Source organism: Lepidothrix coronata, unplaced genomic scaffold (genome assembly GCF_001604755.1).
Source record: "Lepidothrix coronata isolate B3197 unplaced genomic scaffold, Lepidothrix_coronata-1.0 Scaffold72, whole genome shotgun sequence".
In the NCBI taxonomy this organism is placed as follows: domain Eukaryota; kingdom Metazoa; phylum Chordata; class Aves; order Passeriformes; family Pipridae; genus Lepidothrix; species Lepidothrix coronata.
The window spans coordinates 781,442-806,080 of record NW_016690252.1 but is presented as its reverse complement, the minus strand read 5'-3'; the positions used below and the strand labels follow the sequence as shown (position 1 = coordinate 806,080).

General features: G+C 52.5%; 2 protein-coding genes across 2 annotated transcripts; both read right to left on the bottom strand.

The window, feature by feature from the left end:
• Positions 1–11,424: 11,424 nt before the first annotated feature.
• Positions 11,425–14,494, bottom strand: LOC108499318 (C-C motif chemokine 19-like). The gene is made up of 4 exons (XM_017819013.1): positions 14,385–14,494; positions 13,174–13,297; positions 12,722–12,818; positions 11,425–12,237 (listed from the first exon to the last, which is right to left on the bottom strand). Exons 1-4 carry the CDS (start codon positions 14,440–14,442, stop codon positions 12,217–12,219), a joined length of 300 nt encoding a protein of 99 aa, XP_017674502.1. The 5' UTR covers positions 14,443–14,494; the 3' UTR covers positions 11,425–12,216.
• A 6,237-nt stretch (positions 14,495–20,731) lies between these two features.
• On the bottom strand, positions 20,732–23,798 carry LOC108499314 (C-C motif chemokine 21-like). Its single transcript, XM_017819009.1, has 4 exons — positions 23,680–23,798; positions 23,038–23,158; positions 22,728–22,923; positions 20,732–22,404 (listed from the first exon to the last, which is right to left on the bottom strand). Exons 1-3 carry the CDS (start codon positions 23,744–23,746, stop codon positions 22,743–22,745), a joined length of 369 nt encoding a protein of 122 aa, XP_017674498.1. The 5' UTR covers positions 23,747–23,798; the 3' UTR covers positions 20,732–22,404; positions 22,728–22,742.
• Positions 23,799–24,639: the final 841 nt, after the last annotated feature.

Genomic DNA, 24,639 nt, shown 5'->3' with positions numbered 1-24,639 from the left:
TAGAGCACTGATGTGATATCAGCTCTGAACTGACACTGCCTTACATGTACCAGCATGCGACCTTAAAAGAGAGTAGCAGAGACCCACCAGGATGGAGATTTTGGCTTCCTCCCGTGCTTGCTGTGTTCTGTGCAAGCTCTTCTACCGTAAGCAGCGGGGCACATGTGGATGTCGCCTGTGCTTAGCTCCCACTGCCTACCTGCAACCACTGCTGGTGTTGAGGGAAGTTTGGGAGATAGTTCTCTTTGTTCTGTGTTTGTGAGAGAAGGGAGTTAAGGAGAGCGAGGCTTATGGACCCATCCCAGCGCATCGCAGTTCCCTGAGACGGCGTTTCCAGCAAAGACAAATATTACAAGACCAAAGCATGGCTCTCCTGTCCTGGAGGATTGTAGCAGTGTCTTTGTGGGATTTTAGGACAGTAGAGAAGGAAAGAGAGCACTGAAGCATTTGTCATGGCCAGTGTAGGCACCATGGCTTCAGTTTCTGCACAGCAAAAGGAGCATCAGCTCCCAGACCGCAGGGACATGCCAGCCATGTGTGCCTGTCCAAGGCACACAGGAACTGTTACTCCTGCAGGTGCTGTTCAGAGACTCAGACCTACACTAGATCCTGCAGCCCTTACAGTCTCATCTAAACACATCAGGTAGGCAATGAGTGGAAGAGCTGATCTGTTGCTCCTTTCCATGGGGAAGGTGGAGAGGGACAGTGAGTGACACACACAGAAGACCATGGCAGGGCCCCAGTAGAAGGATGAGCCTGTTGTCACTGCAGAGCAGAGCTCTACAGTGTCATTCCCCCATAACCAAGGTGCTCCTGTACTCAGAGGAGCAACCACGTCTGCCTGATAAACTCTCTAATATAGGTGGTAGCAATCTCCTCTGCTGGCTCGGCTCCTCCGCCCTGGGACACGCTGATGACTAGGGGTATCTTCCCACAAACTCCCTTGCCCCTTCAGAAATGGTGTTTGGATTGCAGCAGCAACTGCAAGAAATTTAGATGGAGGACAGGCATCTCTGAGAGCAGCCTCTTATTTTGCGCCAACCTCTGAGGCTTATCATGTTCACCCCAAGCACCCCTGTTCACAGAAATCATTCTCTTTTTAAATCTAAAAAAACCCCAAACCCAAAACAAACAAAAAACCCCCAGCCAAAACCCACTAACAACAACCAAACCACAAAATACTTAAAAATGTGTTGGAGTGACCCATTAGCATTTTTCAGTCCACAGTCAGCACCAGATGTGGTCCAGGACTAAAGACAGCCCTACCTCATGCATTGTGACCTGACTTCTGCCTGCCCTGGATACCTTCAGGCAAAGTCCTCTCCAGCTCTTTTATCTCTGCTGCCTGTTTCTGTGGGTATCCAGGATGTACTGGCACACACCCACAGCCCGGAATGTCTCCGTGTGACAGCTGGCCTTGGACTTTGCCTGCCTGAACAAAAACAAAAAGGGGTTCAGCGGTGCCTTCCTTCTTCCCAGTGGGTGGCTGTCTTTTTCTGCTGGCCAGGATTTTTCAGGGAGTCAGGGACATTGGGTTAAGCATTGCTAGGGCAGGGCAAGATGCCAGGAGAGCTCTTGTTCCTGTAGGACAGGAGGTCAAAGGACCAGCACACTCCCTCCCGGACAGCACTCACGACTCCTCCGTCTAAAGCCACTTCCTCAGGATGTAAGAAATGCTGGGTAGGTGAAGCCCTCCTGGGGCAGGGAGGAACCTCTGCTGGTACTCCTCATCTTAGCCTCCTGGGAGGTGACTCATCAAGCAGGGTGTTTGGAAAAGGCAGCAACTAAGAGGCATCCACCCCAGGACCTGTGAGGCAGGTCATAGGACACAAAAATGAAAGATGAGAGCAGGTTAGTTACACCCTCTGAAGATTCAGAAGAGTGGCAATATACATTTTTTACAAGAATAAATGGATGTAAAAGGTATTGGCTGAAATTTTGCAGTGCAAAGCATGGAGGAAACAGTCCAAGAGCAGCACTGCTGGGTCAGGACAGAGGCTGTATCACTCTGTCTCTCTCTCCAGCTGAGACCAGCACTAGGTACGTAAGAGAAAGCAGAAGACAGTGGAAACCAGAGCCATCCTTCCCTGCCACTTCTCCCAGCACAGTGGAATCACCAGTGCAGGAGCTTCCCCAGGTGTGGTTTATGTCAGAACCACGTGCACCCACCTGTGGTGAGTTTTTCCAGCCCATGGCTGTGCCTCACCAGCACCCTGTGCTGAGAGTTCAGTGGATTGTCTACAGAGAGTGTGGAAAGAGCACTGCTATGGGCTTTAAGCTTCAACCTGAGCATTTCAGGGATGGACATGGAACAAAAGCCTCTGGGTTGGCCCCAGCAGTGCTGCAGTGGGCTTTGAGGAGGAGATTTCTAGTCAAATTTGACAGGGCTCCTGGGTCAGCCTCCCTGATGGAGAAGGAGGCTTTAAAAGACCTTCAGGGATTCCATGGGGTCACTACACTTCTGAGAAGACTGTGGTAGCACTGTGAGAATGGAGGAGAGCTCAGAGCCTTATTAGGCTTCAATGCTCCCAGTTTCTTTCAGTTCCTTTGCAACAGTTTAGGGGTCTGGCTAACACTAGGACTGTGCTTGGAGTTGGATGTCTTTTCTGTTCCCCTCCTGCTGACTGCTATCCTGATGACTCTCCCCTCTGTTTCCAGTAAGAAAGGATGCACAAGCAAGTCCTTCCTTGGCAGGGCATGGAGCCAGCCTGCCTTATCACAGAAGAGCCAGCCAGGGACTTTCCACTCCTTGCTGTTGTGCCCTGTTAGGAATACCAGCCTGGTACATCTTACATGTTTCAGACACTTCCCCAGCTTCTCCTGTGCAATTTTGGCAGATTTGCCCCAGTAGACTTCAGCTTGACTCTCTTTGATATCTTTTTCCTGTCCCTGATCGTTCTCTGCCTGGAAATCTTTGGACAGGGGTATCCCACAGGAAAATTGGGAAGTATGATACTGCTCTGGGGCAGTGCAACCCCTGTGCTCCAGAGGGAAAGCCCTCAAAAACACAGCCACTGTGTTTTCCTCCAGCTCCTTTTGTAAGCAGCTGAGAAAAAGCCTCACTTTGGAATTTTGATGTTCAACTCTTCGCCCGTGCTGTCCCCAATGGCCCATGGAAATGTGGCAAGGAGCTGCAGACTCTTCTCACCGGGGCTGTTCCAAGGCTCAGTCTCCTGGCTCTGAAAAAAAGCCCTTTGTAGCAGATTCATAACAAGTCCCTGCAGAACTACTTGCCCTCCACACTCACACATGCTGCCCAGAACAGGAGAGCAGCTTTGAGGAGCGAAGAAGAAATGTTGAGCAGATTAGGGTTGTTCAGACTGGAAAGTACTGACCCAGAAGGCTTTTGTGTGAACGCAACCAGCACCGTCAATGAGGGGCAAGATCCAGACCAGAGTGCACTGAAGAAGTTCTGTAAAAAGAGAGAGCAATGACCCTCCTGAAGCCCAGCCAGAGCCCTTGTAGAAAAGTACCTCAGGGTCATATTTGCAGAGGTTAATGCCCTACTGAAAGAATTTGTTCTCTCCCTACCTTTGCCTGCACGCAGCAAAGGAAAGGCTGCAGCCTCAAAACTAGTGGTGCAAATGAGGCAGAGCCCCTCTGGATAGCTGGAAGCTTCTGCTCATCACAGACTTGTCCAAGCTGCCAGCACAGCCCATGATGAATGGCCCCAGCATGTTATGGCACACCACAGATCCCCAGCATTTAGACAGTTGCAGCATAAGGAAGACAAATGAGATCCAGAGAAACCCAACCTTTTGTTGGCCCCCTCCGTCTCCATTTACATGTCTGTTTTCTTCTCCCAGGCCATGTATCTCCCTTGTTTAGGAGTGTGTCTGTCTTCTGGTCTCGTTCCAGACATTATCTGCTTGAGCCCTTCCTCATTCTGTTAGAGCACTGAGCACAGATGCTTGAGGGCCTGCTTTGGTTAGAACTCCCTTGACTCCAGTGCTTCAGACTTTGCACCAACCCAAAACCATAGCCTCCATTTGGCACTGCCCAGGGGACCAGGCAGTGCACATCTCCTGCCTGCCAAACTCTCACAGCTGCCTACCACTCAAAAGTCCTCAAAATCTCACAAGGGGTGAGGATAAACCACCAAGTGGAACGGTGTCCATGTCTCTGAGATTTCCAGAGACAGAAAAGACCCCTCAAGTGTTTCCCCCTCCCCATCACACCCTGACCCTTGCCCTTGCTCCAAGCCTCGTCTTGAGCATCAGGATGAGATACACCCATCCTCTCCACTGGAGCTTGCAGCACCATGACAGCTCTGGGGGGAGCCCAGCACTGCAAGGACATTTGGCAAGACAGGAATAGCGTGTCCTGCCAGCCAGCTCTCCAGCTTCAAACCAGCTTTTATTTATCTCGGAGCAAGGCTCCACAGCTGCTTTCAAAAGGCTTTTGATGCTAAACTCCTCGTTTTCATGTTTGCCCTGAAGAGCTCTTTTCTTTTATCTCCTTGGGTTGCTTTCTTTTTTTCCTCAAGCCCAAAATCAAGTTATGCTGGTGAAACAGAGCCAAGGCTTCCAAGGCCCTTGCCAGGAGAACCCTAGCATGTGGCTGAGATGGTGACAGCGAAGAACACTGATTTTCGCTGCTGATGGTTCACACTCTACTGTTGACACTGCCTGCTCCACTTCAAAGGGAGCCCATGGATGGCCCACAAGATCTGCTTCTTTCAGTCTTGCTTGGCAAGCTCTCCCAAGGCACTTTCATCACATGGGCACTAGGTCAGACCCTGGGTTTGCATTAAGGAACAAGGGTTTCTTGTAGCCACAGGCAGCCTCACATCAAGCGCCCAACAAATAAGTGGGGGTTTCAGAGTGTAACTCCACCCACCCATCTCCACCTTTTAGAGAGGTTCCCAAGGTCATGGGAAGTGAAGGACTTCATGTAGCCCTCAGAAGGACAGCATAAGGCACACAAAGTCCACCTCACCCATCAGGAACCTGGTAGGCTAGTATAACGGGAAAAAAGGGGTCATCTAAACCATCCTGTGCTGAGCCAGGGCCAGCAATACTTCCAGCTTTCTGACAAGCCCTGGTCTAACAGTAAAAGTTTCCGGCAGTGGAGATGCAGCATTTCTTCAGCTGCCTCTTCCTGCTAAATGGAATTTCCCCCTAAAATGTGACCCCAGGGACTCCTGTGGTTTCTTGACCTACCAGAAGTAAACTCAGAGAGTACTTCTTTTCACTTTCTCTTTGCTATGCTCCTCTGTGCACTTGGAGACCATGTAATCCATTCCTGGAAGCAAGATTAACCCAAGTTTCTTCATCCTGTTCTTGGAGAGAAAGTCATCTAGACCTCTGACCAAACTTAATGCTGTTCTCCCCAGTCCTCCCAAGTGGGCGCACACCCTTCCAGAGTCCAGCTGTCCCATCTAGGTCCACCTCTCCCAGTGAGACTGACTTATATAACTTGTGTATTACAGGACCACACTCATGGGTGAGGTCCAAAATCCTCACTAAAGGAATCTCAGAGATAAATTAAGCAGCTGTCCCTGCTGGGAGGGAAGGGAACAGCACCGTGATGCAGTGACAGCGAGTTGCAGAATATGTACTCCCTTGTCCTCATCCCAACAGCTGCAACAGAACTCCCATTTCTTTCATTACCACTGCACCACATGCCAACCTGGGCTGGAGACCTGGAGGCTTGGGCTGGAGACCTGAGCACCGCTTGGTAGAAGGCTGATTCACAAATGGCTCTTTATGGTGATTTTTTGCTTCAGTCTGCAGTAACGCAGTTTTTAACACCAGTTCTACAGCACACGGGCATGCCAGGAGATGCTATTTTTTGCAGCAAGCCACCTGTGTTAGATTTGCTAGCAGCAGGGCTCGTGAGCAGTTTAGTTTGAAACCAGGCCAAGGCAGAGAGAGCATCCCTCCTACCATCCCCTGTCAAGCCTGCAAAATATCTGCTGCTCCAAGTGTCTGTACAGGGATGTGGAGCAAAGTAGTACAAACAGGGCAGAGCCTCCCTCCCTACCCACAGCGAGAAGTGCCGAGTTGACTGGCAGCATCTCCAGGACCTGCTGCCCTCCTGAAGCCAGCTGAATCCCACAGGCTCGGCAAGGAGCACGGACACAGCCTTCAGAAACAGCATGGATCAACACAGTGGGCTTCAACCCTGCCTGCACCCCAGGCAGGCAATGAAACACACAGCCCTGTCAGCTCTGACACTGGGAATTCCCTGGAGTAGCTGGCCTTGGCTGGGTCAGAGGACAACGCTGGAGCATTGCGCAATAGCTGGGAAATGAAACCAAGAGCTGCGAGAAGAGGCTGAATCTGTAGCTGTAACAAATCCGGGGCACTTCTGCTTTTGTTCTTTCAAGTACAGTAGCTGCCATCCATCACCATTAATGCTGACTGGTATGTTTCCAAAAGCTGCGTCAGCTAAATAAAAGGTGGGAAAACACAAGCTGCAGGTACTTTCAAGGAAAGCAGTTGATTTATTCACCAAAGACCACCTCCGCATCTCACATTTCTGGAGCATCCTCCCTCCCACGGGCAGCAGAAAGTCACGGCTTGATAATTTAAACAGGATTAAAGAGTGCGCATGTAAACACAGTTGTGTGCTTGCAGTGAGGGGACAGTCAGTGCACATCCCAGCAGAGGAGGGGCTTTCCCAGGCAAAACACCTGCAAGAAAGAAAACATTGCTTTCTGTGGGAAAGTAGAGAAGAATGAGATGTGTTTTGAGAAGGAACTGACTAAAGGTTGCAGTGGATGAACATCCCAAGCCAAGAAGCCATACCTGGCAAATCTGCAGTGATAAAACACAGCTGCCCAATTGTCTGGACAGGCACACAATAGTCACCATGCCAGAAAAATCTAGGGCTGAAGGGCCAAAGGAAACTGGGCAGAAACTGTCAGCACAGGGTCAAACAGAGAGAGGGAGACACCAGGATTAGACGTTTGCATTTGTTAGATCTAAACAAAGATTTAGAAAATCTTCTGAGTCTGCCTTACTACCAGCAGTCTTCTGACTCTCCCTTTCTACCATGGACAAAGAAAGGTTTCTCATGTGGGTATAATGCCTCACGCTGCACACCAATTTTCTGAATTCATGAGAAGCTCAAAAATCTTCTCTTCTTTGCTTGCCCAGTTCTTGCCCCATGGCTGTCCCTCCCAGCCACTTCCTAGCAGAGCTAACCAGATCTTTCACTAGCCCCCTCAAAGCCCCATCCCTGCAGTCTGAGCTGGCAGTGACCCCTCACCTCATTCTCTTACAGAACCAGCTCTTTTTTTTCTATGCACCCAGACAATTTTGCTGTGGTTGCAGAGTAATTGAGAAAAGAAGGGATGATAGGTGTCCCCCAGTCTTCTGTCCAGGGGACACACTATGGGGAGCAGGAAAAAAACTTACTTGGAGGCACAGCTAAGCAGGGAAACAGGAGGGAGAAGTGAGTAGGGCCACAGAAACAGCACTAAGCCTCCAACCACTACCTACTGCTTCATCAAGAGGGACAGGTGCCTGCAGCAGGTACTTTCCAGAGTCTTCTGTCAGCAGGATAAGTGTTGTATTTGCTTGTCCTTTTGGTTTTGTCTTTATCTCCAGTTTTTACTGCTACTGTGCATAAAGAGAAGATGAGTGCATGCGAAGGCAGAGAGGATGGGTCTCCTCTCCCTTTCCAAAGGGTGGGCTGAGCCCTGGACCCGGGCAAAGGTGCACCTGGCTCGTGGCTGAGCTCACACTGCAATGAGCTGCAGTACTTGCCGCTTCTGAAAACACAAAGCTGAGCCCTGCCTAGGCACAAAGGTCTCCATATCAGACAAATTCTGGGCTCGATTTGACTCCAGGGGCTAGGGCCAGGAAAAGCACACTGGTCCCATGCTCCAGTCCTGGGAATCAGACCATGGAGGTGCAGGCTGGACAATACCACCAGGGACAGTTCAGCTGCAGGAAGGATGGCACCAGCTGCTTCTCAGAACCCCACCACCTGGCTAAGAGTTCTGGCATCTTCCCACAAGACAAATCTCAGCAGAAAGTGTCCGGACAAGCAGCAAGCAGCACTGGTGATGATATGCTGGGAATGAGGTGGGAGCAAGCAGGGGCCTGAGGATGAGAAATACCAGGTCTGGATCCTCTCCATCATCCACACCTGTTGTTTAGGCAAGAGCAAATAGCAAAAGGAAACACAACTAAAGGGTATTTTCCTCACCTGGCTTCCCACCCTTCCCAACCATCCACATGTCCCATCTCCTCACAAGAACCCAGGCAGGTCCCTGAGCCCACGCCAGCTGGATCTGCACTGGTGCCAAGGACTCTGTGTCCATGGAGAGCAGACCCTTGCCTTGGCAGCAAGGAGAGGAGACCACCAGCATGGGGAACAACTGGCCATTACACTAATAAATGTGCCCAGGACACATTCACAGCTCCTGTTGACTGTTCGGCACCAAGGAGTGATGTGAAGAAGGTGATTGAAGGCTGTGAGAGGGGGAACAGCTTTTAGCCCCCACAGTGCTGCTCACCTTTCCTGCCAGTGCTTGTGAGGAGGATGCAGCTGGTTCCTCCCCAGTCACTTCAGAAGCAGCATATGCAACACATGAGGGATGCTGGTGAGAGAAAAAGCCCCTGTACACTGCCTCTTTGGAGGCAAGGGACAAAACCAGTTCAGTAAAGCCCCCAGAAAGGGTATTATAGCACCAAGTGAGACCAGCATAGCAGTGCCACTGGTGCCTTGCTCTTGTTGCAGAGAAGCAGAGGGGTGGTTTTGCTATGGACCTTCAATCCTACCCTGTGCCAGGTCAGGCCTTGAGATAGCAGCAGACTGTGCCTGCAGTGTCTGGTGCCCCTTGAACGCAGCCTGGGAAGCATCCGAGATCACTTTCACCATGCCAGTGAGAGACAAGAGTGCTCTCATGATCCCAACTGTGAGTCCTGGCTGCCAGGGAACAACCCAAAGCCTGCTCAATTTGCTTGCATAGATGCAGCCTTGTCTTTCTCTCCTCGCCTTGTGTCCAGTCACCAAGAGAGTGGCTGTTCTGTCAGCTCCATATGAAGGCTTTTCAATTATCATACCTTGTATTATCACAACATGTGAAATGCAGGTCCCAGGTTTGGATAAAGGACTACAGGTGTTTCAGCCAATGATCCAGAACACCTCACACCAAAGTGATCCCTGCACATAGCCCCAGAGCTACTGAGGGTATGTCTGCATTGTACTGCAATGGATTCTACTCCTGCTCCACTAACTCCTGAGGATACAGTAAGGGTAGGAAAAGAGCAGGAAAAGCATGTCCGGGAAGAGAGAAACAGAAGGACTTTTTAACTGAAACTAGCTTTTGGCTGGGAATCGAGGTCTTTGACATGACAGTGACTAGCTGCTTTCCCTAAGGAAAGTGGTTGCTTCCCTCTGAAGAGATCGTTGACATTTTGTATCAGAAAAACTCACTCCCTAGTTTACTAAGCACTGAGCCTGGCTTGTTTTAGACAGATATCCAAGAGTCAGGCTCTGAAGTGGGGACAGCTGCAGGGCTGGAGGACAGGAGCCAAGACAATGTACGGAGGACAGGAGCCAAGACAATATATCTAGTCAAGGAGAGCATCTACTCTCATCCTTCTCTGGGAGTAAGAGCAGCTTGCTGCCAGAGCTGGGACAGGGATCAACACCCACTTGAGAAGGTAGAAAAGGTAGAAAAGGCATAAAAGGACCTGGCAGGGATCTGTGGTGAACAGCTGCATTGCTCTGAGGAGGGCAGGTTTACAGCTCCCAGGAAAGATGGGAGCTATGGGCTTTGCAACCATGCTCTTACAGGCAGGTGGGCCAAGCCATCCCTCAAACTCTGATGGAAGTAGATAAATCTGCTTCCAACATCTAAGAAGTCAGTGCAAGCCCCTTCTCCCTCAGCTTCTCTGGTCCAGGACACCATTCTCCTTGTCAGGGTAGCCTGCAGCCAAGGATGAATCTGATCTGTCCCAATCTAAGCCCCTCTGGCAGTCCCTGCCATTCACAGGGACCCTCTCCCTGATAGCTGCAGCAGCTCAGCCTCAGTGCAGATCCATGCCATGCATGCTCCCTCTCCCCAGCCACGGTCCCCTCACAGGTCAGTGAGCGAGCAGCGGGAAGGCTTCTGTCCGAGCAAGCTCCAGTTATCCTCATTTCCCACTCATGCTGTTTGTCTTGGCCTCTCTTCCCACACCAACCTTCCCTCTCTTCTTCTTCCTGGGATTGAATTGCTGGGGCTGTCACTGTAGTTAATGAGCTGGGACAGAGCTGATGCTATGGGAAACTCAGGCTCAGAGCCATCCTAGCCTGGGGCATTGCATGTGCACACACACCAGGAGTGCCCCAGAGGGGAGAACAATTGAAAAAGAGACAAGCCCCCAGCAAGTGGGCCAGACAACCAGGGGAGGAGAAGGAATGGAGCTAAGCTTGCATTCAGGAGATCTCAGCAAAAGCAATCAGGTGCCTGGACACTCCTTGGCTTGGACAGCCCCAGTCACTGCACCACCATGGATGCCATACCAAGGAGGCCTGGTGGCCATGTCCCCTCTGCCTTCAAAAGCAGTCCCTGGGCCATCTCAGTCCCAATCTGTGCCCAGGCATGCTGGCTGACACCAAACCTGACTAATTTAATGGTGAGGACAGTCACATTTGACACTGTGGTGCTTGGGAGGAGACAATGGTGCCTGGCTGATGGCCATGCAAATTCTACTTGTGTGTGTTCAGCCCATACTTCAGCTGGATGGAACAGCTTTGTTCAAAAATCACATGGCCTGGGCAAAAGGGGGTATAAGGACACTTTGAGACAGCAAGACAATAGTCACAGAAGACCCAAGGCTCAGGAGGAAAATGGCTATGGACTCTCATCCCACTGTTGATGACAGGCATAGCTGGTGGGCTGCCATCTGTGCCTTATCCACTGATGCTCCCAGGATGTCTTCAGTAGCCTCCATTTCCCCAAAAGCCCTTTCTTCTCATCTGCACTCCAGCTGCTAGCAAGCACCAACCTGCTACACTGTGCCTCACTTTCCATTTACTGCAAGGACAAAACTCTTGTTCCTGCAGCTGTTCTTCCATGTCCTGTGCTTCTGTGGGAGCTGAGAGCTGGGAAGCTCCAGCCCAGCAGCTGCACTGGCAGGACTGAAGAGGTTTGGGCTGGATGGTGCAATACTGGCATGCTCCCTCCCACCCCATCTCTGCACACATACTCCCCAGGATGTGCTCCAGCAGCCTGGCTGAGCAGTGCAGAGCAGAGCACCTGCTTCAACCATGGTGCTGAGAGACTCTCAAGGGAGACCTGCAGCCCAGCTGCTGTAGAACATCCTTCACCCCTGTAAAATGCCTTTCCCATCCCCCACACCCCCAGCACAGCCCCCTTGCCACTGCAGCATGGCAGGCAGCGCTGGCTGCACACCCCACACTCCACGCTGTCTTTCGGACTCAAACACGGGGGCACAATCAACTCTCTGCTGTCTTTTCTTTTTATTTAACAAAATCTCAGCACAATAGAGAGAAAAGAAGCAGCATACACACAGAATAATTGCAATGAACAGATCTAGCAGCAAATAACCTGAGAGCTCCAGGCATGGGCACAGGACAGGGTTTGAAGGTGGTGCCAGGCTGGGGGACTGAGAAGGGGATCAATGTCCCTGAGGAGAGAAGGGGCTAAGAGCGACATCACTGCCTGCTCTGCAGCTGCCATGTTACTGGTTCTATTTCTACCCTTTCAAGGAAGGGCAGCAAATGGTGCCAGGAAGTCAGGAGTGAGAGAGGAACCACATTGGCCATACATAGTCCAAGTTCATCTAAGTTGTGCATGGCCATTGAGGAACATCTCCAGCATTCCCTCCATCCCAACACTGTCCCATCCTAGCAGCCTTTTCCAGGGATGCAGAAGGAGTCATGCTTGGGGTTGTCAATGGAAACCAAACAGATCAAACTAGAGCTGGAGGTCACAGCTGCTGTGCTGAAGGGAAGTCTGAGACTGCCCAAACTCGCCTCGCAGATCAGTCCATCAACCAGCTTCCAGGCTACAAAGCCAAAGGAGTCCCACAGCCCTTGGCTCAGCCTGACACAGGTATTTGGGTCACATCAGAGACAGAAGGAAAGGGAGAGAGCAGACAGGGCGCTGCCCAGCCCCACACACTGGCACAAGTCCTGAGGGGGGTCAGCCCTGAGGCTGGAAGTGGAAGCAGGTTGGCTCCATCAGATTCACAGCTGGGAGCTGGTCCCACTCGAGGTGTTGGTACCAGCCATGGGCTTCTTTGGAGACTATTTGCCCTGGGGTTTGGCCTGGGAAAGTGAAAAACCCAACTGTTATTAGTGTGCAACTCGGGGCAGGAGCCTCTCCAGAGTCCCTTCCTCCACTTTGGACCTGGCAGGGCTTGCAAAGTGCCCACTAAACTCATCCCAAGCCCTCCCCATGAAGATGCACAAACAGTAGACTCCAAGCTTCCAGGGTGGAAGCAGGGAAGGGTTTGCTCTCAGTGCTGTTTGCCATGGCACCCATCAGGTTCAGCCAAGAGTGGCACTGGGTGGACAACAGCCCCAGGGCTTCATTTGTTTGAGGTGGAAGAGGGCCTACAGAGGAGACAGAGAGGCCCCAGTTGGAGGGAGGACAGATGGGGACCAAGACAAAGTATCCATGTCTCAGCAGAGCATGTCCCTGGGCTGCTCCTTCCAGCAGCTCAGTCACACTGGGAAAACCCTGTTTGGCAGTGGATAAATCAAACACAGGCTGCCCTCATGCCTGTCTGAGAACAGGGATGGTTCTTACCTTCCTGGCAAAGCTTGCATCCAGCTTCTCTTGGAGACGAATCACCCACGGGGACTGGAGCGGGGCACAGAGGCGCTTGCCCCTTGTGGTGATGAATCTGCCAAGCCCATGAGGGAAAAACAAAATGTAGTGAGCGGGACACCCTGGGGGTGCTCAAGAACAGCTCAAAGTCTCACCCCCTGCCTCCCTCACTGCCCTTCTCCATCTCTACCTTTAGATGACTTTCTTCACTGACTTTTGTCCCATAGTTTCCCGTCTCAGCTGGTCCTCCTCTGACTGAGACTCTTGATCCCCAGGACCTCTTTCACAACCCTCCCCATTCGTTTCTCTCTCAAACCCAGCTCAGCATCCCTCCTCCACCCTGCTTTGCCCCCATCCCTGCGTCCCTGCAAGGTCCGTCCCTCGGCCATCACAAGCTCTTGTCCCTCAGCCGTCAGCACTCAGGCTCTTACACTGTAGCAGGGATGTCACAGCCATCCTGCACCAGCTGGAGCCGGTAATCCTGCACTATCCGCCATGGAATGGGCGTCTCCTTTGTCCGCAGGCAGCAGTCGAGGACGTTGTTCCCGCCGTGCACTGGAGGAGGAGGAACACACCACGCAGGCTGAGGTCAGCGGCACCGCTCCCAGCCTCCCTGGAAGGCGAAGGGGCCGCGGTGGAGCCGGGGGCCCAGGCTGGGCACACGGGCTCCAGCTTTATTGCTGTCACACCCCCGTGCCAGGAGCCCTTTGTCTCCTTCCAACAGAAAGCAAAGGAGATGAGGGACAGCAGACAGGCAGAAGGCAACCCTTCTGCATGACTGGGTCCCTCCTGCACCCCTTTGCTGCACCCCAGCAAGCAAAGCAGGACAGGGGGGTTTTTACTCTGCATCAGGATGCTGCAGTACAGGCACCCATTCCCGAGGGACTGGGGATGACTTCAGCTGTGTTTACTGAGGCAGTCATAGGTTTGGCAGTCACCCCATCACCAGCCCACCCTGCACCGATCATTCCTGTGACAGCTGAGGGACACAACTGCCTGCACTTCTCTGCAGGGAAGGGGATCTCAGTCACACTAACAGCAAATACTATACTCACTGCTAATGCCCAAGAAGGCTGGCAGTGCCCAGGGATGTCTGTAACCCCCTACAGTGAGATGTAGCACAACACTACAAGGTGCCCAGACTCCCCACCTCTGCACTGCAGAGCAGAGGTTCTGGTGTCACCCATCCAGACAGCTGTGACCAGTGCAAACCCCATGTCCAACACCAGCAGCCTCTCAAACATGGGCCCTGCCCTAACACATGCCTTCCACTCCCAGTCCTGCCACTTACCCTGTGGCTGCCTCAAGCCAGAGTGTGACAGGGGTGCTCCTGAGGTGTACTAGGGAGAACTGGACCAAAGTTATCCCAACCCAACTTGTGCAAGCTGGGCTAAGGCACCAGGAGGCAGGATTGCTCCACAGCCTTGCCCAAACACACCTTCCCAGCCCAAGAGCCCTGCAGGCCCCTGCCTGGACTTTGGGCAAGACAAAGTACCCCTAGGACAGGCTGCAAGCAGAGGATGCAGGAAGGCTGTGACAGAGCCTCAGCCATGAGTCCCTCCAAAACTCAAATGCAAAAGAGAGGCAGAAACTGAATTCTCTCCCTTCTGCAGGAAAGGCAGCGTGAGAGGTTCCCTCTTACCATCCAGGATACATCCCAGCACCAGGAGACTGAGGCAGAGAAGATGTAGCTGCTGCATTTTTCAGAGGATGGGCTGGAGGCGAAGGAGCTCCAGGCAGGAGAGGTGAGCTCTGAACAGCTTCCCTGCACTCTGCTGCAGCTGCTCCCTGCTGCCTATATACCCTTCCAGCCCGTGGCTTTCACTTTCTTTTGGAGAAGAGGGTTGGGAAGTTGCAACAAGTCTTGCCACAGGCTGGATTTTAATCTTTGAACAGTTCCCAGATATACCACTGCATTCCCTGCAGCCAGCTGCTCTGCGGTCCCAGAGCCAAATCCTCTCTTTTCCTCTCATCTGCCTGCACTCAGGCCACAGGGGTTTCTGATCAGGACCAGGCAGCTCCAGGGTCTCTTTACGTTATGAAAGCATCTCAGGGCCCTGGGATGTCACACGGGTGGTCCCACACCATATATTTCCCAGTCCCTTTTCCAAGATATCTCTGGGATATTCACATTAGATATCGCACAGGCTCAACACTTTGATGCTATGTGGGTAGAACTTTTCTCGACCCCATTTTTGGGGTATATGTAGGTACTGGAGTGATGTCTGTCTCCCCCTTAGCCCCTCCCCATCTGGTTGCAGAAGTCTGGCTGTCTCCCCCTGCCCTCCCCAGTGCCTGTGTGGGGGGCACATCCAAAGCTGGCAGATAGAGGAAAGAACAGTCAGCCTGCTACACTCCAGGGCTGGGACCTCACATGCCAAAACACAACCAGGTGTCCCAGTAAATGGGCTCAGGGCCAAAGGCAGCTACAAAGCTTCCTGTAAACAGGTTTCCCTCGTGGAGGAGCAGAAATCCCCCAGGGAGGCTGTGTGCATGGCACAGGGTGCCAGCAGCTCTCCTTCTGCGTGGGCACTGCCAAGAGCGAAGAGCAGCACTCCTGCTTCAGATCTTCACAGGAGAGCAAGGATGGGAGCTGTTCCTCCTTGGGATGGTGACTCACCACTGGGCCAGTGCCAATGCCACCTGAAGTGATGCCCCTTAAACCAGGCTGCTTCAGCCCTGGCCCCTGCTATGTGGGAAGCTGAGAGCATTGGGGTTGTGCAGCCCAGGGAAGGAAGGATGAAGGGGTCTCACTTCTGCCAGCAGCTGCCTTGTAGGGGTTTGGAGAGATGCCAGAGCCAGGGTCATCTTTGAGGGGCCCGGGGACATGACAAAATGTAAAGGCAGCAGTTGCACTCAGAAAAATCCCCACTGACAGTAGGAAAAATATTTCCCAACACGGGTGAACAAATCCTGGAGCAGAGCCTCCATGCCACCACCACCTCCCTTGCTCAAGCTCTGGCTTGTCCTTGCACCTCGGTGGAGAGTGCTGTACAGCTCCTTTCCATGTGGACAAATTTCTACCTGGGTACAAGAAAAAAAGCTGTGACCCAGCGACCTCAGTGGGTCCCTTTGCTCCTCTCAACAGTAGGAGATATCTGCTTCTGCTTCTTCCTCCCTCCATGGTAAGAAGCAAGAGGAGACTCCAGCCACACCACCAGACAAGGTGCTGCATCCCTGCACTGGCACTGGCACCAGCATCACATATGGGGTCATCTCCTCCATCAGGAGAGCATTGGCTCTGACTGATACTGTGGTCTGGCAAGCCAGTGCTGTGGTGAAGGGACTAGGCAGGGGCTGATTAGTGTCAGTCATCAGCCCCAGGCTCCCTGCAGGTTTGGGGATGCAAGCTGACTCTGGGACCTGGTCTCCACTTGATCTCCTGCGGGCTGCCAAAGATATGCCACTGCAGGGAGGATGACAGCTCCTAGCTGCTAGTGGCCAGACCTTCAGGAGCAACTGCTCCTAACCCAGAACTGGTTCTTCACTGGTGGTTGGTCTGACGAAGAGCACCCTGCAAAGAGGAGGTCTTGAGAGCTGAGCCTTGACCCACTGGCACAGCCCACACTAATGCTTTTGTTTGGTTTTCCTTTGGCAACAGAATACCGTGAACCCCTCCCTTGCCAGTCAATCTGCATTTTTAAGGTGATGCCTAGACAGGGGTCAAGGCAGGGAAGGCTCGACACAATAAATGCATCTGAACTGCTCTCAGCCCTTCAGCTGTGTGAACTTTTTTGCCTTGTTAAATTCTGATAGAAGCATCAAGGGAGATCTGCTCAATTCAGACGCACAGAGCCATGCTCTTAAAAGTATGAGTTTACAGAGGAGGAAGAGCAGTGACAAATTTCTCTTTGCTTTGATGTGTGAGGGCTGCAGTCTGATCTGGCTCAATCAAGTTTAGCTAATTTGTAAATTATAAGTAAGATGGAGCAAGGTGCAAGACAATGTAAGCAGGTCCTAAAGCGGGAAGTCCTGACCCACTGGCAAGGGGTGCTGGGGTGCTGCCCGACAGCAGACCCTCCCTTCCTTGCGTATTGGGTGGGTTTGGCAAATCCTGGAGCACGACCAAGGGCTGGCAAGGAGTGCTGGGGATCCTGTGCTGTTGGACTCCCCTCCAGGCACTGCTGGGTCCTGGTCCCCAGAGCAGGCAGGGGGGTCTGCAGCCACTTTCCTGGCACAAGGGGCTGCTGCCTGCTGCTGGCTCACAACCGGCTGTACACCAAAAGGACCATGTTGTTTTGGGAATATATCCTCCTGGAAATAGACCCCTTTGGCTGTAGGGGTCCCCCTGCCCCTCGAGCTGCCCACAGCCCCTGCCAACACACAGCAGGAAAGGGAGCCTCTACCTTCTCCTGGCAGCTGTCTGGGAACCAAGTGGGTGAAAGCACATCTGCTTCCCACGCCTCTGCTCCTCAGGAGGAGCACCAGAGAGTGAGGAAAGGGGCTTTCCACTCTCACTGTGAAAGGGGAATGTGACATGTTCCCCCCCCTTTACTGGGGTCAGTGAGATTTCTAAGAAAAGAGTGGTCATCTCTGAAGTGCATCCTTGTGGCATGCAGGGAGGTCATCCCCTCCCCCTTGTTGTGCTGAGCCTCAGGGACCAGAAGAGATGGTGTAGATGGGGAAGATGGGATGTTTCAGGGTCCATGGTCCCCAGAGACACACACAGGCAGGGGATTTGGGATGAGGGAAGAGCATTGTGTGTACTGACCCATTTAAGCCTCTTCCACAGCAATTAGGGAGCGTTGAAGCTCCAGCCCCGAGGACACCACAGGCAGCATGAAGCATCCATGAGCGCTCACCCTGCAGAAACCTCAAAAATACAGTTGTTAATTAAAGTGGAAATCAAAGGGAATGAATGATGCCTGTTGGAAATCCAGCCCATCAAAATGTAAACAGACCAGGTGAGTTATCAGCTTCATCCCTGGGCTTTTCTCAGGGAGTGCCTGCTGTGCTGCTACCTTCCTGGAGATGTGAGAGCTGCTGAAGCCCCTAGGACAGCTGCTCCCCAGCATGTCTGCTGGTGGTCTGCTTTCCACCTCCAAGCTACAGAGCTGGAAAGAGGAAAGGGGGAATTTCAGCAAATTCCAGGCACAGCCAGTCCCTGGGGTAGGATCTGGCCTGGCTACATTCACCTGATTGGGAAATACTGGGCAGACATTGCAGCTGCTTCCACTTCCCTTGCAACGCCTGGCTCAAGGCAGTCTCACACATGGCTCCCATCGCATTCCCCGTCCCAGTGGACCACTGGTATTAGGGCCACAGCCAGCCTGTGGGGCTCCAGGACCCAGTAGATCTCCTCTAGCTGAGCGAACCCAGTCAATCCGATTAAAATAGAGTTAAGGGGGAAAAAAGAGCATGTCATACCTTTGCCCAGAGGAAGCATAGATGAACCTGAGGATCTGGCTCTGAAGGAATCAGATGGTGCCAATTCCCGCTCTGTCCCTAACACTCATTGTTTTCAGTGTCATTGATGCTGAGGTCACCAGGAGTGATGAGCAGCAGAACCAAGACCCTTCAGCTGTGTCTTCCTCGACACTCCCAGGCAAGGGATTTCAGGAGGGGATGGCTGGGGAACAGCTTGAAGACCTGTAGAGAAGGCAGCCCACCAGCAATTTCCTTGCCGTCTCCTGTGTGGCTTGGCAGGAAGGATGCCCAGTGGGGCTGCACACCAAATTCACTTGTGGAAAGATCTACAAGTACACGGAATAGAACAAAACTTGCTCTCACTGCTCCTTTGGGCAGGGAAGGCTGTGGGGTTCTTGTTTTGTTGCAGCCCTGAGTCGCGGCTCACATTGGCCCCAGCACAGCACATCCTCAGATGCTCTTACACAGCACCTTGGAGAGCTGCAGCCAAGGAGCAGGTCTGCAATACCCAGCAGGATGGGAGGAAGGCAGAGGGACTTTGGGATCTGGGGAGGTGGAAGGAGGACTGGCAGCATGACACACCCCGAAGCCAAGGTTCCTCAGACAGCAACACAGAGGATGGGGGAAGGAGGGCACTTGGGAGCTACGCGTCAGTGATGAAAGGGTTGAGAGGAAGCTCTGGGCTGTTCCCTCTAGGACAGGATGTGTGCCAAGGGATGGCCAGGACTAGGAAATACCTTGGGCCAGGAAGGGTGAGAGTCCCACTTTCCCACCTCCTCTCTTCTCTCAAGACCATGGCAGGCCCTAGGAGGTAAATGTTGGTGGAGAGGGCACCAAAAAAACATCTTGAAGCTTCTCTTGGAAACTAGAGCCCCTCTAGCACCATGTGGTCCCAAAACCAGCCCTTGGCCCCCACGGGGGGCTACAGCATAGCCTGCTCCTGCTTCTGGGAAAGGGCATGGGACAGAGGGACAGAGCTGGTGTGCCTGTCTTCAGATGAGCCTTGCTGGAGCTCAGCCTGGCGTCCCAGCCCAGCACGCGTCGCTGCCGGCACAACCCTGGAGCATCGTCTGTGCCAGCTAATGACTTGACTTAATCATTTGGCCTGGGGTCAAGACCTTCTTGGCTACACTCTGTTTTCTGTCTGCTGTCACCGAAACCTTTCTGCTCCAGGGTGGCCAAACTTTCCCAACTTTTTACTCTACTTGACATCATTGCAACTTTCTTTCCTTCCCTGCTGGCTGGTTTATTTCTAGGTGGGCTTTTACAGCCCTTCCCCACCCACTGCCCTAGGACACATTGCATCCACTCTCCCTTGTCTTTGCACGTGAGGCAAAGCAGCAGGTTTGCCCTGCCCAGGGATATGAAGGTGTGAATCCTTTCCTGCTGCTTCACTGCAGCATCGTCTTAGACCACCTTCTTCACATCATTTGTCCCAGCTAGGGTCCGTGAATTCAGCTCCTTCGGGGAGAAGGAATTTTGGCCCCTGCTGAATGCTCCAGATCTGATCTGATTGCCTCTCACAGGGAATCTCCTCATAGGTGTTTCCCTGATGCCATCTCCCCGTGGCAGCACTGCGACTATCCACCTCACGAGCAAGAGGCTCCCAATAACCCTGCCACTTATTTTCCTTGAAAGCAGCATTTGGCAGTAAAGCTGGAAGGAATGTGCAAACACTTGTGAGTGTACAGGAAGAGGCACGCAGGGTTTTGTTTGCATTTGTGCATCTGTGTCCATGCTCACACGTGCCTTCCTGAGCAGCTTGTTGTTCTTGAGCATGGGACAAACTCTGGCGCTCTTCCACAAACCCTGCTCTTAGGGTAAATTTTAGGGTAAATTAAAGCATCACCACAGGCATGTCTTTTTAACCTGTTTTAGCCTACTGCCGACCTAGCATTTAAAGGGCAAAAAACCGCACATGCTCTCTACATATGCACAGCCACCAAACACCAGGACACATTTCACACGCTGGCTCACTCCTGCTGTCTGCTCATGCTTATCTGTTTGTGATTGCAGACGTATTCAGCTGGACCTCTTTTCTAGGGGGTTTTCGCAAGCATTTCACAATCCCCTGACATCAGAACCAGCACAAAGAGCCTGTCAGGAGGCAGGGCCAGCCTCACAGGGCTGGATCAGCGTGTCCCCGGCACACACACAGGTCTGCCTCCAGTGTGCAAAGCCCAGGCCAGAGCACAGCCTCATTAATCACTTGGTTTATTGCTGTTTTCCCAAAGCATAAGGGAGCACAAAGCTCCTACTTTGAACAAGCTGTGCAAGTCGGGGATGGGTTGGAGTTGGAGGGACAGGCCGTGAGCAAAGATGTTGTGTAAGAAATTGTGTTTTGCCCCATGTTTTCTGGCACCTCAGAACTCCTCTATGAGGACCGATGAGCAACCAGGATGTCTTCAGCTTGCTGGGCAACACAGCTGCAAGGGAAGGGACTTGCATAGCTCCTCTCCACTGTGCCAGCAGCTCCCAGCCCGTGCACCCCAGAGATGCATTGCACAGGTGGGCTGCAAAAGCCCAGATCTGAGCGGTGAGGGTGTGTGGGATGAGGAGAGCACCCCACCATGCAGCCCTGCCCACCCACCAAAGCCCATCATGACAGCTGGAACAAGTGAGTTTGGTTATAAAGAATATATTTTATTGCCACACATCCTGTCCAAAATCCGGTCTGGCAGACGGCTGCATGCTCCCACGTGGAGGAGAGGGCAGCACGGAGACAGCTCGGCACCCGTCCTGTACTCAGGGCTGGTGTCTTGGACTTCACAGTTACTCTACACAGCCTTAAAACAATAGACCTAAATGCCTGCTTAATAAAGCAATCAAGCCAGATAAACGTGCTTGATAGAAACACTCAGCTACAAGCTTTACTCCAGCGAACACACAGCCCTTGCTGATACTGTTAAGCTCTGCAAATCCTATTATTGCATTTATATGACTTAATAGACCTTTACTGACCAAAGTCCACGTCTGAAGTCTCTGCAAGCAAATAGCACCGCTATGGTACAGCTGTTCAACTTGCTCCTTCTTGGCATGCTGGGGGCAGATTTCTTAAGCACGGGGAGATGCCATTTCCCCCCTCTACTTTCAGTCTCACCTAATACTCTCCTCCCGGTAGTGACTTCTCTCACTAAAGGTTTGGGTTAGAGCCACTCTCAAACGGCTGCAGGGTGTCTACAATAAATTTTATGGAGTCGCCTATTCCCCCACTTTCACAGCCTCATACGCAGCTTTCACCATGTGGGCTTTTCAGATTTGGTAAGAAAGTATTTGAGAGTTTCTGGCTTTTTCCCCCCCAGAAAACTAAGCATTCGGCTTAATAGTGACTGAATCCCTGACACACGCAATGGCAGGGGAGATAAAAGGGTAAAGTTCCACTAAAATGAACAATTTGTTCTGATTCCATTGCAATTTTGTAACCAGGGGAGCTAAAAGGGTATAATTCCACTAAAATGAACAATTTGTTCTGATTTCATGGAAATTTTGCGCATAAAAAGGAAAATAAAAGACCAAAGGGACAAAATGTAGCTATCGTTATCCGAACTACACTGCAACTGAGCATCATAAAAGCTGAAGGGAAAGACTAGAACAGCCCAGACACAGAGTCACACAGTCACCCCCAAACTTTCCATCTCAGCCCCTGTTAATTGCCCTGTAAGGAAGCTCCCTGCAAGCAGCTCAAGAAGGACCATGGGACTTGGGACCTGCCTGGCACCCCACAGCCCTACAAGCCGAAAAGAAGCAAACAAGTGAGAGGGAAATAAAAATCACCTATCATTTTTTTGGTAGAAAAATAAGAGCAGTCTTCCAGAAAAGCCAGCCTGAAGCGTAAAGGATACTCTGTGAAGCACAAGGAGCCAGAAGGAAAGCCTTCCAGGAAGACTGAATGAAAGCACAGTTTTCAATTATAAATAAAAGTGTCTAAAATCCCCCCAAAAAGTCATAGGAAAAGCTGCCATCCTGCCAGGCTAAGGAAATGCCCTCCAGTGGGAATGCTGTCCACTTTCCCCTCAAGGCCATGGCTCAGCTCCCACCGGAGTCCCGGTCCCCACATGTATGGCCGTGGGGCAAGCAAGGACCTGGGTGCCCCCTTTGCTGAGAGCACCCAGACGGTGCAGAGGGTCCCACTGGGGAATATCTGTGTCAGGCACAGCAGCACAAAGGAGGCTGTGGGGCAGAGGGCAGCCCCCTCAGCCAGCCCCGTTCTCGCCCCGGGGCCAGCAGGTGGGTGGGTGGTCTGTGGATGTCCATTGCCGGGCTGTGGGTCAGTCATCAGTGGGAAGGCATCTGTCCTAAGGAAGGCAAGCAAGAGGTAGTGAGATGGTGGGGGTCTCAAAGACAGCACCCATGCCAGCTGGGGGCCATTCCCTTGTGTGGCATGCCTTGCCCGTCCCCAAGCACTGCCTTGTCCCAGCTGCTCCAGAAACAAAGTTGATTTTGAGGCAAGCACAGACCAGGAGAGAACCGTGCCTTAACTGCCTCCACACTCCAGCTATGGTTCTGGCAGCTCTCAGGCTTGGCATAAGGAGCCGAACACCCACCCTGTCATGCAGAAGGATCTGGGATGGCATGCAGTGCCCTCAACCCATCACCCTTCTGTTCTCCCCTCACCTACCTCTTCAGGCCTGACTTAGACCTGCTGCCGCCTCCGCCGCTTGGGTCTGCCCCCAGAACGCTGGGACTGTTCCTTCTTCTTGTCCTTGTCATTCTTCTTGTCCTTGTCATTCTTCTTGTCCACGTACTTCATCACCTTCTGGACAGCAGGGTCGTGGGGAGAGGAGCAGATTTTCTTGCCTCTCTTGGTGGTGAACCTGCGGTGCAGTAGAAAGGTTTGCTTGGGGGTGAGCAGTGGGAGGACATGGAGAGGGAGGGTTTGTCTGGAGCCAAACTGCTTTGGGTGGTCCTGAGTGCCACAGGGTACTTACACGACAGCACGCAGCAAACATCCTGACTCAGGTCCCTGGACTCTGTAGGATGTCGCCACGTGAATGGGAACGGCTCTCTGGCTGTTCTTCAGGCAGCAGTCTGAAGCTGAGCTTTCGAGTCCTGTGAGCAAGGGAGGGGATGTAGGTTTTTTGACTATGAACAAGACAAGGTACCTTCAGCACAGTACAGATGGCTTACAATAAAGGGCTTGCTTGGTGGGAGAGATGCTGGGCAGCAGGTAGAGAGGTCTCACCTGGGCTGAGGCTACCCTGGGATGTCTCAACCCCAGTGTTTAGTTGCAGGTTAAACCCTGCCCCAGGAATATGAGACACCATATCAGAGGGTGGGGGAGGGGAAACTGAGGCAGAGATGATCTCCTTGAAAAGAAACTGAACCTCGTTCTCCCACCTGCACTTTTCAGCTTGAGGTGCTGCTACCCCACCAGCCACATGCATGTGCACACACATACACACACACACACACACACACACACACATCCCTACACACAACTGCAAGCCCCACACCCAAACACACTCCAAACACCCTCCTGCACCACCCAGCACCCTGTGCAGACCCCACTGAGCACCCACACTCCCTGCCCCATCCCATAGGAGCAGGCAGGAGGTCTCTGTGCCCCTCACCTTGAGCCTGGGCAAAGAGGAGGGTGGCAGCCAGCATCAGCAGCGGCAGGAGGAGGCGGAGAGCCATGGTGGTGCCACGGGCGCTGAGCAGGGCAAGGCTGGGGAGCAGGACACACACTGCTGCCTCGTGCAGAGGCTGCTCCTATTTATCTCTGGAGCTTTGCTTTCAATTTCGGCCAGCCTGGCAGGCAGCCCACCAGCCAGCCGAGGGCTGGGTGATGGAGAAGTAGGGGGTGGGGGATTCCTGTAAGCTGCAAGCCCCCCTTTACAGACACGTCCTGTCTTGTTCCCAGCTGCCCATCACAGCATGGGGGTGCCAGGTGGGGGACACACTGGAGATACAGCTTCCATCACAGTCAGATGAGTTTGTGGGCTCCAGTTTCCTACACAGTCTTGCAACCTGGCACTACCTGCTCTCAGAGGGTCGCATGTTGCTGCTTGCCTGTTTGTTCCAGGACAGGGACCCTGGCAGGTGGCCAAGCCATTAAAGAAACCAAGGAATCAACCTGTTTTCCTCCCCCACTTAGTATTTTGCACCCAAGCCAAACCACTGACACGAACAGGTGAGAAGTGGCTCAGGGTAACCACATATCACAGACCCCTGAGCCCCCATCCTTGTCCAGATGCCTCAGGGACTTCCCCAAACATCTGAACCCAGCTGCAGTGCTGGGATGTGCAAGGATCAGACTGCAAGGAAGCTGTGGAAAACAGCACAGCCTACCTTACTTTGGTACTGATATCAAATTGTGGAGACCTCAACCAGCTTGAGGAATGAGCTGGCAAGAACTTTCTGAGGTGTAATGCAGACAGGATATGAAGTACCATGGACAGAATGGCATGACCCTGTGCAGCTGAACAGGTTGGGTATAGCTGGATAGATGGAGGCTGTGCAGAAGTGGACCCAGAGAGCTGAACAGGACCCTGCAGGGAACACCTGTGGTGGCAAAGGCCACCCAAAGA

Excerpts from the sequence above, each read along its gene's own strand:
- LOC108499318 (XM_017819013.1), bottom strand. The coding sequence starts at position 14,442 with ATGCAGCAGCTACATCTTCTCTGCCTCAGTCTCCTGGTGCTGGGATGT. Across the intron at positions 12,819-13,173 it reads TGTGACATCCCTGCTACAGT|ATTCATCACCACAAGGGGCA; the intron begins GTAAGAGCCTGA and ends TGGGCTTGGCAG. Across the intron at positions 12,238-12,721 it reads ATGCAAGCTTTGCCAGGAAG|GCCAAACCCCAGGGCAAATA; the intron begins GTAAGAACCATC and ends TCACTTTCCCAG.
- LOC108499314 (XM_017819009.1), bottom strand. The coding sequence starts at position 23,746 with ATGGCTCTCCGCCTCCTCCTGCCGCTGCTGATGCTGGCTGCCACCCTC. Across the intron at positions 23,159-23,679 it reads CCTCTTTGCCCAGGCTCAAG|GACTCGAAAGCTCAGCTTCA; the intron begins GTGAGGGGCACA and ends CCTTGCTCACAG. Across the intron at positions 22,924-23,037 it reads TGTTTGCTGCGTGCTGTCGT|GTTCACCACCAAGAGAGGCA; the intron begins GTAAGTACCCTG and ends ACTGCACCGCAG.